This window comes from Rhinopithecus bieti, unplaced genomic scaffold (genome assembly GCF_001698545.2).
Source record: "Rhinopithecus bieti isolate Rb0 unplaced genomic scaffold, ASM169854v2 scaffold_31076, whole genome shotgun sequence".
Lineage (NCBI taxonomy): Eukaryota > Metazoa > Chordata > Mammalia > Primates > Cercopithecidae > Rhinopithecus > Rhinopithecus bieti.
Window position 1 is genome coordinate 257,925 of NW_016813414.1, and position 12,130 is coordinate 270,054.

The window sequence follows — 12,130 nt, forward strand, 5'->3', positions numbered from 1 at the left end:
TCTTACTAGAGAAATACATAAAGGACATCAGCAGAGTCTCTAAAAAGAAGAAAGACTGCAAACCCCGACTGAGGCAGAAAGAACACACCTAGTACTGCGTGTTCCTGAACCTGCAGCACTAGGTGAGCTGGGGCTCTGGCAGAGTCTAGAGACAAGTGTTCCTAGCTCTGTGCTCTGGCCAGCAATCCTTTTGTTTATGATAACACTTTAGCTATGGGGTTTTCTAGCTACCAGCTAGAAACCAACCATTGTTGGCCACTTCTCTAAGGATACAGGGATGTCTGTGATGTCAAGCGATTTCTGCCATTTTCTAACTGGGCTAATCTTTATACTCTTTCCTGGACTGCTTATTTGATAGCTTCTCTGGCAACCCTAAAACCTGCATCTAGCAGGATACCCTTGCTTCAAGGTAGGTCAAACACTATCATTCATAAACCATTTTTAACCTATTATAGGCCAAAATTAGTCAACAAAGCACAAATTAACTGGCAGAAAGAAAGAAAGGCAGCATGCAATACACAACCAACTCTCTATTACACAGAAAACTGGCATGCCAAGGCTTACTGTGAAAAATGGCATGGCAGCTCTCTCTACCTGAGAATGTACACTCAGTGCATACACATAGACACATTAACACATACACACACACATACACACATTTTTTTATTAAGGTGAAATTCACATAACAAAATTAACCATTTTAAAGGGAACAATTCAGTGGCATTTGTACATTCACAATGCTGTGCAACCACCACCTTCTAGTTAATTCATTTTTTAAACAAAATATTTTAGAGGTAAACAGCAGTAAAACAGATCAGTACTGTGTAGAGTATGTAAAGTAGCCTATGTGTGAAAGAAATGCAACATTTTATAAGTGAGATTAAATATCTTTTTAGTTTTTTCTTTTTTGTTTTTTAAAGAATACATACCATTTTTCTAAGAACTGGGTGAAATGGTGATAATGACATATAAGGGAGTATAATTCATTAGCAAAATAAATTTATCAAAAATACCTATCAACAAATTCAAATGTTATACATTTTAATTCCATTTCACCCCTGAGACCTTATCATTAAAAAGCAATTTTAAAGGCACAAAATCCTTTATACACAAAAGATACTTGATATAGTCTTATTAAAAATGGTGGTGGGGGGAAGACAAAAAAGAGGAATAAAAAAGAACATACAAACAAGTCAAATATTCAACAGTGAAGAAACAGAAAAATACACATTCACATAGCAGACCATGCAGTCATTATTAAGGGTGTTCATGAGGACTTTGTAATAGCATTTTAAATATAAGCACTGTCTTCACCTAAGTTTAAAAATTCAGACACTCCATTTCATATGTATATAGTTCTGTTTTCAGCTATTCCAATTTTGCTTTTTAAAAACATTACCTAGTTGGCCTGAAATGAAAAACAGCAAAGTCTTCAAAGTCATTTTTCTTCCTAGGCGGAAAGGAGGATGGGAACTCTCGAGCCCCAGCCTTAGCCCCTGAGAGGTCAGATGCTGATGCCCATGGAGTGCAGTCTGACTCAAACCACCTGGCTTTGAATCCTGGCTCTGGTTTAGAATCCTGGACTTCTAGCTGTGCAACCCTGAACAAGAGACTTATGCCTATCTGTGCCTCAGTTTCCTCATCAGTAAATGGGGAGGCTTACATATAAAATATTTCAAATAGTGTCTGACGCATGGTAAGCACTCAAGAAGTGTTACTGGCATTTTAATTCTGCTGTTCCTGTAATAGTCCAATGCAAATACAATGCAGATCGTAAAGACTGCATCCCTCAGAAACTATCCTGAAAGATCAACTGAAGTCTGCCAGCAGTCCTGAAGTAGATCTTAAGGAGCAAGAAGTGTTTGTTATGCATGAGTTTTATTCTCAGGTTTTCACTATAGAATCTAGATGCCCTCTGAAGCACTCACCTTAAGTTTGGCATTTCTCACTATGTGATCCTTTTACTCTACTCTCCGCCCCCTACTGCCCCCCCAGCCCCAAGTGTGTGTCATCTGTCTTTTTTAATATGGGGAAAATAGGAAGACAGCAATTGCATTTAATCTGATTGCATCAAATTGAGGTAAACATTAGGGAATCTAGAACGGTGTGTGGGTTTTTCACTAATGGTAATAACACCATGTTATAGACCATGAGAAATGCTTAACCATGAGTAGTCATATGATATAGTATTATCCAGATGTGACTACCAGCTGGTGGCAAGATTTGTCTATGATGCAGCCACCAGTAATCAGCCACAGATGTTCTTTTACCTGGATGCCTACAACTCATTTGACTGTATAGGTTCTGTCCAAGGATAGAAAGCATTTTAAAACCAAATGAAATGGAATAAATTATGAACACAGAATTGGTATTCCTCTGGCATTTTCCCCTGGGGCAGCAATGCTAGCAAATATCTTACTGTTAACAAAAACAGCCTCAATGCCAGCAGTATCTGTGTATACAACTGCCTAAAAGTCCAGTAGGTATTCGTCTTACAGTTCTTTCATTTTCTTAGTCATAAAACGTAGGACTGCCAATGACTAGATTATGGCATATAACCAAGGAAATAATGACTATAATGATCAACTTTTTATAACTTCATACACCCTTTCTTATCAGGACCTCAATGTACTTTGTTGGTAAGATTTCTATTTTGTGCAGCATAAAATGAAAAGAAAAAAAATTCATTCATGTCTTTTTCTGGTGGTCCCTAACCAAAACAGCCATAGTGAAGAGTGCAGCAGTAACCATGAACGGGACTGGTGTCCTTATAAGAGTCACAAGAGAGCTTGCTTTCCATCTCTGCTCTCCACCATTCTAGGATACAACAAGAAGCCAGCAGTCTGCAATGTGGAGGAAGGCCCTCGCCAGAATCTAACCATGCTGGCAGCCTAATCTTTGACTTCCAGTCTCCAGAACATGACAAATACATTTGTGTTGTTTATAAGTCATCCAGTTTATGGTACTTTTTTACAGCAGCCCAAACGAAGACAGACAGGTAACTGTGATAGCAACAGGGTCTCCTGCCTGTCACTGAGTGACACAGACATGTACAGCAGTGCCTAAAGCAGCATGGATGAGTTCACAGTGTACTCAATGAGTACTCTGAAAAACCAAAATCTAAATTTCTACCTAGTACAGAGGCTGTTCCATACATCATGAACATAGTATAATGCAATCAAAATTTCTCTGTCTGAACTGACAACTCAGATTTTTCCATCCCTTTACAGAGCACCTTTCATATTTATGTCCTGTTCTCTACTTTCTAGTATCCAAATCTTAGTAGGCTTCCAAACTTAGCTCTATACCATATCTGTCCTCCCAGATGCATCTGTCCAAGCTGATTTCTCTGAACGCCTTCAGATTCAACCACCCAATTTAGTCTTCATATTCCATTTATGGTTGCATCTGAGAACAGCTTATCACCCTAAACAAACTGTGTTATATTTTACTATTCCTGCACAGTTTCTCCCAGAACTGTTGAGTCAATTCAACTGTTGATTCAAAGAAATGTCTTTTGAATAAGGAGAAAGACAGTGAGAGTGACAGGGAGAGAGAAGCAAAGAAACAGAAAGAGAGAAAAATTCAGACTTAGAAAGAGAGCAAAAAAGACAGAGACAAAAATATGCTAAGAGTAATAACTTGACAAAGATATGAAAAGGAGTAAAAAGTTCTGGCAACTGCCTCAACTGCAGACTACATCGCCAATTGCCTATTCCTGCACTAGGTCATTCATTTCCCCAGCCACTGTATCATATTCACAGAGCACTATGATGACCCACCAAAGGATGAGGACATTCTGAATGTTCCCCTTCCTCAGGATGCTTGCTATCCCATTGTTAGCTTCTAACGAATGATGCACACATTATCTTGTCTGAAACCTAATGCAAAAGCTAAGAATAGAATTGGTATTCCTCTGGCATTTTTTTGAAAGACTAAAGGCTATATATGTATCTACATATGTACTTGCACACATGTGCAATGTTTAAAGCAATCCCCAAAACAAGAAGGGAAGAGAAATCAACTGGGCTAACAAATCTGCTTTATGATCTGCCATAAATTTTCCCAATTCTAAAAACATTATCTGACTATATGGAATAAAAAGCCTGTTCTTACTAAGGAAATAAACAACCTGAAAATAAATTATTTACTGTTAACAAAAGTACCAATGTTATATAGATAAAGGAAACTGCTTTTAGCCCCAAGAGATTCTTATCAAGGGTTTTGATGCAACATCCTTACTTGAATCAAGACTAGCCTCTATATTAGGTTTCTAGAGCCAAGATAATTCCATCAACTGAAGCCATTTTTGTTGGGTGTCTAGGTGGCTTCTGCATCATTTCACTCAACTCTGATACTAGAGCTCACTTTCCCCAAAGCTGAGGCTTCTTGGATAATCTGGAAGGTTTACACGACACAACAAAAAAAAAGGTTACTGAATGCTATATGAGATCATACTAGCTTCGAGTTGTTTTTTAAAAACGTCAAGGATGGGCTGTGTGCAGTGGCTCATGCCTGTAATCCCAGCACTTTGGGAGCCTAAGGCAGGCAGATCAGCCCAGGTCAGGAGTCCGAAACCAGGCTGGCCAACATGGCGAAACCCTGTCTCTACTAAAAATACAAAAATTAGCAGGGCATAGTGGTACACGCCTGTAATCCTAGCTATGGGGGAGGCTGAGGCAGAAGAATCACTTGAACCCAGGAGGTGAAGGTTGCAGCGAGCCAAGATTGCACCACTGTACTCCAGTCTTGGAGACAGAGTGAGACTCCGTCTCAAAAACAAAAAAAAAAGGTCAAGGATAGAAGTCTGTCAATATTTTTCTATCTTTTTTTTTTTTTTTTTTTTTTTAACTTTGGGGATTTTTTTTTTTTTTTTTTTTTGGAAGATGAGGCCTTGCTTTGTTGTCCAGGCTGGAGTGCAGAGGCATGATCATGGCTCACTACAGCCTCCACTTCCCAAGCTCAAGAGATCCTCCCACCTTAGCCTCCTGAGTAGCTGGAAGTACAGATATGCACTACCACACATCCGGCTAATTTTCTTTTCTTTTCTTTTCTTTTTGTATTTTTTTCTAGACACTTGGTTTTGTTATCTTGCCCATGCTGGTCTTGAACTTCTGAGCTCAAGCAATTCATCCACCTTGGCTTCCCAAAGTTCTGGGATTACAGGCATGAGCCACTGCACCCAGCCCATTCCTATTTTCAAAAGGAAAGATTGTGGAAGAAAACCAAGATAGATCACTTGGATAGACTGAATTTAATAGGATCTCCAATTGCATCTTCCCAACTATTTAGAGGAAGAAGCCAATAAAAGTCCAGAGTGAGTTTTACTTAATTTTCCTGCATGCGTACAAAGAGTATCTAGTTTCTCCACATCTGTATCCTTTTTCATAGCTTAAATGAAACCTTGCCTTCCTCTCTAAAGGCTTCCAAAGAAAGACTGTCATTCTCTCACCTTTCCCACCCCCTACCTGCCCTTTCCTTAAGCCAAGAAGTTTCAATGCTAGCCTATGGGCGAATTATGCTCACATCCTCAAGAGTCTGCATTTTATTCTAACTTATATAGCTCCTCCAAGAAATTACATTTTCCTTGTCCTTGTTTTTCATTTCACCCCTTCTTTCTTGTTGATTCTTGCTGTAAGCAACCTCAAATTCAATGGTGATTGAGGCTCACATAACTAATTAAAAAATATTCATATAAGACTTCTTTATTGAGATATATAAATTTTCTGCTCTAAACACAATCACCTGGGTATCACACAGACATATCAAAATCAATATATTCAAAATGGAACTTGTTCCCTTGAACCTGCTTTATAGACTCTGTTTTCTATTAGTTAGTGTTTGAATTAGAAAATTCAACATTATTATCAATATATGCCTCTCTCATACCATCCATATATAATCAGACAATAGCTCCTATTTGGTTATATAACCAACTCTGTTTCCCACTGCCTTCGTTCTAGCTGTTATCATCCTTTACCTGAGCTACCTCAAAAGCCTCCTAATGGGTATCCCTGCACATGGTCTATTTCCACATGACCCCCAAAGTAATCTTTCTAAAATAGAAACCAACCATGTTCTACTCCAAGCGCCATTCAAGGCCTTGATAACCTCCACTCTGATGCTACTACAGTCTCCCTTCATCCGTACACCAGTCCCTACTCCACAAGTATCCAACATTCTCTATCATGTGTCAAACTGGAGAGTCGCGACTCACCCGGTACCTAAAATGTTTCCTCCAACTTGCATTCTTTAATGTCTGATAAAAGTTGTAGCCTCTTAACTCTAGAACCGTGGCACCTAGGCTAAAACTTCTATCACATACACTGGATTCTATCGCAATTATTTCCATACATTGACCCTTCTTAACTAATCCCAAGCTTCTAAGGATAGAAGTTATTCACCCTCTATACCCAGCAATATGGCTGACACACAGTAGTCACTCAGTGTTTGTAAAGTAAATTGATTTCATGCAGATTAGCATAATTTAATATAAAAGTAAGCAAAAATGAGCATCTTCTCTCCTCTAAAGAGTTAACTCAGAGATTATGAATCATCTTGAAAAATCAAATGTACTTGAATTTGTTGTTATGATCCAGAGAGAATAACTTAATTTAAAACCTCTACGACAAATCATTCAGCAGTAAAATAGCAGTGATAGTAAGCACCTTTATAAAATTCATTTATTCAACACATATTTTTTGAGTATTTTTGTGCCAGGCACTCTGTTAGATACTAGAAACTCTGTGCTAGACGCTGGGAGTTCATTCATTCCAAAGTATTTTCCAATAAATTATCTCATTTCATTCTCACAAACATCCCATGAAGTAGAGAGGACATTGATTATAATCTCCATTTGGTAGACGAGAAAACTGAAACCAAATAGTTCATGTAACTTGCTCAGAGTCAAAGCCAAAAAGATGCAGCTCTAGAACTAAAACAGTTATCTCCTGAATCTAGTCCTGGTGCTTGCTCTGCTATTAAAAATTATTTAGGCTGGGCATGGTGGCTCACACCTGTAATCCCAGCACTTTGGGAGGCCGAGGTGGGTGGATCACGAGGTCAGGAGTTCAAGACCAGCCTGGCCAAGATGGTGAAACCCCATCTCTACTAAAAATATAAAAAATTAGAAGGGCGTGGTGGTGCATGCCTCTAATCCCAGCTACTCCAGAGGCTGAGGCAGAGAATTGCTTAAACCTGGAGGGGCGGAGGCTGCAGTGAGCTGAGATTGCGCCACTGCACTCCAGCCTGGGTCCGTCCAAAAAAAATATATATTTAAAATCTGTAAATTCTTGCCCTATCACCCTTACCTCCCCTCTGAAGAAGGTATTAATGTTAAAAAGTAATTTTTATTTTGGTCTTAAATGTCAAACTGCAGAAATATGAAGTAGCAGCATCTGCAACAGTCCAAGGCCAGGACTAACCTGTTATCCTTGCACACAGTCACATTATCTCCCCCAGGTATCAGCTTCTTCTGTTCAATCACTCCATAGCTTTCTCGGCAGATCTATATTTAAGGTGGAAAAAAGAAATATTTCAATTTTTTTGACCATTCACCTTTGTAGAACTCAAATGACTGAGAGAGCCTTTAGGAACAAACATAGTTTCATGACTATTACAGAAAATTAGTGGGAGAATAATGAGAACTTGAGTTAGAAAACATTAGCACGTTAAAAAAATCTTTTGTTTTAGGACATGGAGTTGCCAACAAATGCACTCAAGGAGAAAATGACATGAACTCAAGAATATGTGTCAAGAGTAGGAAGGATTATTTCTTCAATAATTTTCCTAAGTGCATAGATTAATCATTCATTCATTTATTCAACACACCACTGAACTCCTATAACACTCAAGACACTATGACTAAAATAATTTTTTTCAAAGAAGTCCCTGACGTTTTTCTGTGATTTGAAGAAGAACTAATGTTAATTATCACTCTACAGATGGTAAGAGAGACAGCCACAATCCTAAGTAAACTGTGGAAATTCTTACCGTGAAGTTGAGGCAGAAAGTCTCCTCCACGTCCTCACCAGGGTAATCTAAAAGCTCTTGGAGACTCCTAATCATAGAATGACAGAAAAGGAAAAGTGGAAAGTCAGATACTGCTGCAACAGTGTTTCTACTTCAGTTACAAGTCCAGATCATTTCCAAGGAAAAACTATGAAAGGAGATTCTGGAATAAACATAAATCCAGATGGACAGAAAATCATGTACCTACACCTTGAAGACAATTATGGCACTAGACCTATAAAACATTCATTAATTGGCCGGGCGCGGTGGCTCAAGCCTGTAATCCCAGCACTTTGGGAGGCCGAGACGGGCGGATCACGAGGTCAGGAGATCGAGACCATCCTGGCTAATACGGTGAAACCCCGTCTCTACTAAAAAATACAAAAAACTAGCCGGGCGACGAGGCGGGCGCCTGTAGTCCCAGCTACTTGGGAGGCGGAGGCAGGAGAATGGCGTGAACCCGGGAGGCGGAGCTTGCAGTGAGCTGAGAGCCGGCCACTGCACTCCAGCCTGGGCGGCAGAGCTAGACTCCGTCTCAAAAAAAAAAAAAAAAAAAAAAAAAAAAAAAAAGCATTCATTAATTATTCTCTCTTCTTACCGACAAATCTTATTAGACTTGAAAATACATTCAGATGGATTTTTAACCTAACATACTTGTGTCCTCTTAACTCTGAAGTAGTCTGCAAGTGTGTGTGTAGATATATAAATGAGGAGATGGTATTGCAGGGGCCTCCAGCCAGCTTCACTGGCTTATACATTAGTAAAATAATCCTTCCATCATAAAAAAAAAAAAAAAAGCCACAAAGTCACCACATCCACTTAGGAATTTTAATGGCTTACTTGTTAATGCAGAAGTCTCTATTTGGTAAAGACCAGGGGTGCCCAATCTTTTGGCTTCCCTGAGCCACGTTGGAAGAAGAAGAATTGCCTTCTTCTTAAAATACACTCACACTAATTTTTTTTTTAAGAGATGGAGAAACGAAAAGAAGTTGTATTTGAGAGGTTATGCATTGCACAGGCATATAAAGCTGATACTTTGCATGCCAAATGTGTCCATAAAAATATACTGTCTCCGTGTAATTCAGCATAAAACACTGCTAACTGTCCTTAACAACAATATAATTTTAAAAGATTGATTTCAGACACTCCAAAATTTCACCAGCCAAGAAAACTATCATAGTTGTTCACCTTCTCCCTAATGTTAATCAGCGAAATAAGTTTCTTTTTAAATATTTTTTTCTTCCTCGAGACTGAAGAGACAAAAATAAGTCTGGTTTTGTTATTAGTACACAGATAAAATATATATTAAAGAAAACACATCTTTACTTTTTTCTTCACCCAGTTAGAAAGGCTTTTATTATTATTATTATTATTTTACTTTAAGTTCTGGGATACATGTGCAGAATGTGCAGGTTTCTTACATAGGTATACATATGCTATGGTGGTTTGCTGTACCTATCAACCTGTCATCTAGGTTTTAAGCCCCACATGTATTAGGTATTTGTACTACTGCTTTCCCTCCCCTTCCCCCCCCACCCCCCGACAGGCCCCGGTGTGTGATGTTCCCCTCCATGTATCCACGTGTTCTCATTGTTCAACTCCCACTTGTAAGTGAGAACATGTGGTGTTTGGTTTTCTGTTCCTGTGTTAGTTTGCTAAGAATGATAGCTTCCAGCTTCATCCATGTCCCTGCAAAGGACATGAACTCATTCATTTTTATGGCTGCATAGTATTCCACGGTATACATGTGCCACATTTTCTTTATCCAGTCTATCATTGATGGGCATTTGGGTTGGTTCCAAGTCTTTGCTATTGTAAATAGTGCTGCAATAAACATACATGTGTGCAGGTGTCTTTACAGTAGAATGATTTATAATCCTTTGGATATATACCCAGTAATGGGACAGCAGGGTAAAATGGTATTTCTGGTTCTAGATCCTTGTGGAATCACCACACTGTCTTCCACAATGGTGGAACTAATTTACACTCCCACCAACAGTGTAAAAGCATTCCTATTTCTTCAGAGCCTTGCCAGCATCTGTTGTTTCCTGACTTTTTAATAATCGTCATTCTAACTGGCATGAGATGGTATCTCATTGTGGTTTTGATTTGCATTTCTCTAATGACCAGTGATGATGAGCTTTTTTTCATGTGTTTGTTGACCACATAAATGTCTTCTTTTGAGAAGCATCTGTTCATATCCTTTGCCCACTTTTTGATGGGGTTGTATTTTCTTGTAAATTTGTTTAAGTTCCTTGCAGATTCTGGATATTAGACTTCGTCAGATGGATAGATTGCAAACACTTTCCCCATTCTGTGGGTTGTCTGTTCCCTCTGCTGATGGTTTTTTTTGCTGTGCAGCTCTTTAGTTCGATTAGATCCCATTTGTCAATTTTGGCTTTTGTTGCCCTTGCTTTTGGTGTTTTAGACATGAAGTCTTTGCCCATGCCTATGTCCTGAATGGTATTGCCTAGGTTTTCTTCTAGGGTTTTTATGGTTTTGGGTTTTTTACATTTAAGTCTTTAATCCATCTTGAGTTAATTTTTGTATAAGGTGTAAGGAAGGGGTCTAGTTTCTGTTTTCATATGGCTAGCCAGTTTTCCTAGCACCATTTATTAAATAGGGAATCCTTTCCTCGTTGCTTGTTTTTTCAGGTTTGTCGAAAATCAGATGATTGTATATGTGTGGTGTTATTTCTGAGGTCTCTGTTCTGTGCCATTGATCTATGTATCTGTTTTGGTACCAGCACGCACCATGTTGTTTTGGTTACTATAGCCTTGTAGTATAGTTTGAAGTCAGGCAGAGTAATACCTCCAGCTTTGCTCTTTTTGCTTAGGACTGTATTGGCTCTATGGGCTCTTTTTTGGTTCCATATGAAATTTAAAATAGTTTTTTCTAATTCTGAAAGGAAAGTCAATGGTAGCTTTATGGGAATAGTATTGAATCTATAAATTACTTTGGGAAGTATGGCCATTAAAATAGAATAATTCAAATGTTTCTAATATAAAGAGAAATATTTAAGGTGCTGGATATCCCAGTTACATTGGTTTGAACTTTACAAATTATATAATGTATTATATTATCACATGTATCCACAAAATATGTATATCTATTATGCCTCACCAACAAAAAAAGTATAATTAAAGAAAGAAGATACAGTATTTTCAGGGTGTAAAACCCAAGGACATGGAAGGTCAACTTTTCCAATCCATGGGTTCTTCTAGGGCCCCTGCAGGACTTGAGCATATGTGGATTTTAGTATCTGCAGGGTGTCCTGGAACTAATGCCCCTTGGATACCGAGAGACAACTGTACCGATAACACTGGCAATGTTTCAAGCAAGTAGCTGTACAGCTACATCTTAGACAAAACACATATAACAGGGTCTAACCATAGGATGCAATAAACTCAGATTTGTACAGATAGTATTTTCAACCTTTAATCCTCATGCCAGAGGCAGCCACAACAGTTTCAGATACCAATCGCCTTTTAGCTTTGTACCTTCCTTCAGTGGGTGACAACTCCTTTAAGTCTTCCAAGCCAGGCTTTACATTGAGTAACTTCTTGTAGAGAGCCAATGGGAAGTGGAGATCAACCACAGTAGAGTTGTAGATAGCTAGTCCACAGGTTATGCCAATCAAGTGAAACCAGTTGTGCTCTACAAAACACTTTTTAGGACATATACAAAAGTGTTAAAAAGAAATGCAATGTTTGTGGCCTTCAAACATTCTACAATTTCCCTCAAAATATTTTCAAAATAAAGGTCTCATTAATATTTAGTTACCTTCTGTAGCAAAGAAACACACTGACAAAAGTTGTTATCCCTTAAAGACGCAACGTAGACAGAGTTAAGCATTTGCACCTAGTGATACAGAGAACAGCTCATAGTCATCTAGAGCAGGGCTGTCCAACAGAACTTTCAGCCACGATAGAAACATTCTATTCTGTCCAATCTCATATGGTAGCCACTGGCTACATGTGTCTACTAGGCACAGGAAATGTGGCTAGTACAATGGAGCAAATTAATCTTTGTTGTTACTTAATTTTAAATAAATAATATATAAATAACCACATGTGGCTAGTGCCTAGTGGCTACCTTTTGGTATGGTGCAGATCTAGGA

At 38.5% G+C, this 12,130-nt stretch overlaps 1 protein-coding gene across 2 annotated transcripts in view; it reads right to left on the bottom strand.

Moving 5' to 3' along the window:
• HERC3 (HECT and RLD domain containing E3 ubiquitin protein ligase 3) overlaps positions 1-12,130 on the bottom strand; it is a 123,074-nt gene that overhangs the window by 14,259 nt on the left and 96,685 nt on the right. For both annotated transcript variants that reach the window (XM_017848385.1, XM_017848386.1), the window contains exons 21-23: positions 11,511-11,677; positions 7,993-8,059; positions 7,425-7,507 (exon numbers count right to left, since the gene is read on the bottom strand). In XM_017848385.1, the coding sequence (XP_017703874.1) occupies positions 7,425-7,507; positions 7,993-8,059; positions 11,511-11,677 (317 nt within the window). The remainder of the gene's footprint in view (positions 1-7,424; positions 7,508-7,992; positions 8,060-11,510; positions 11,678-12,130) is intronic.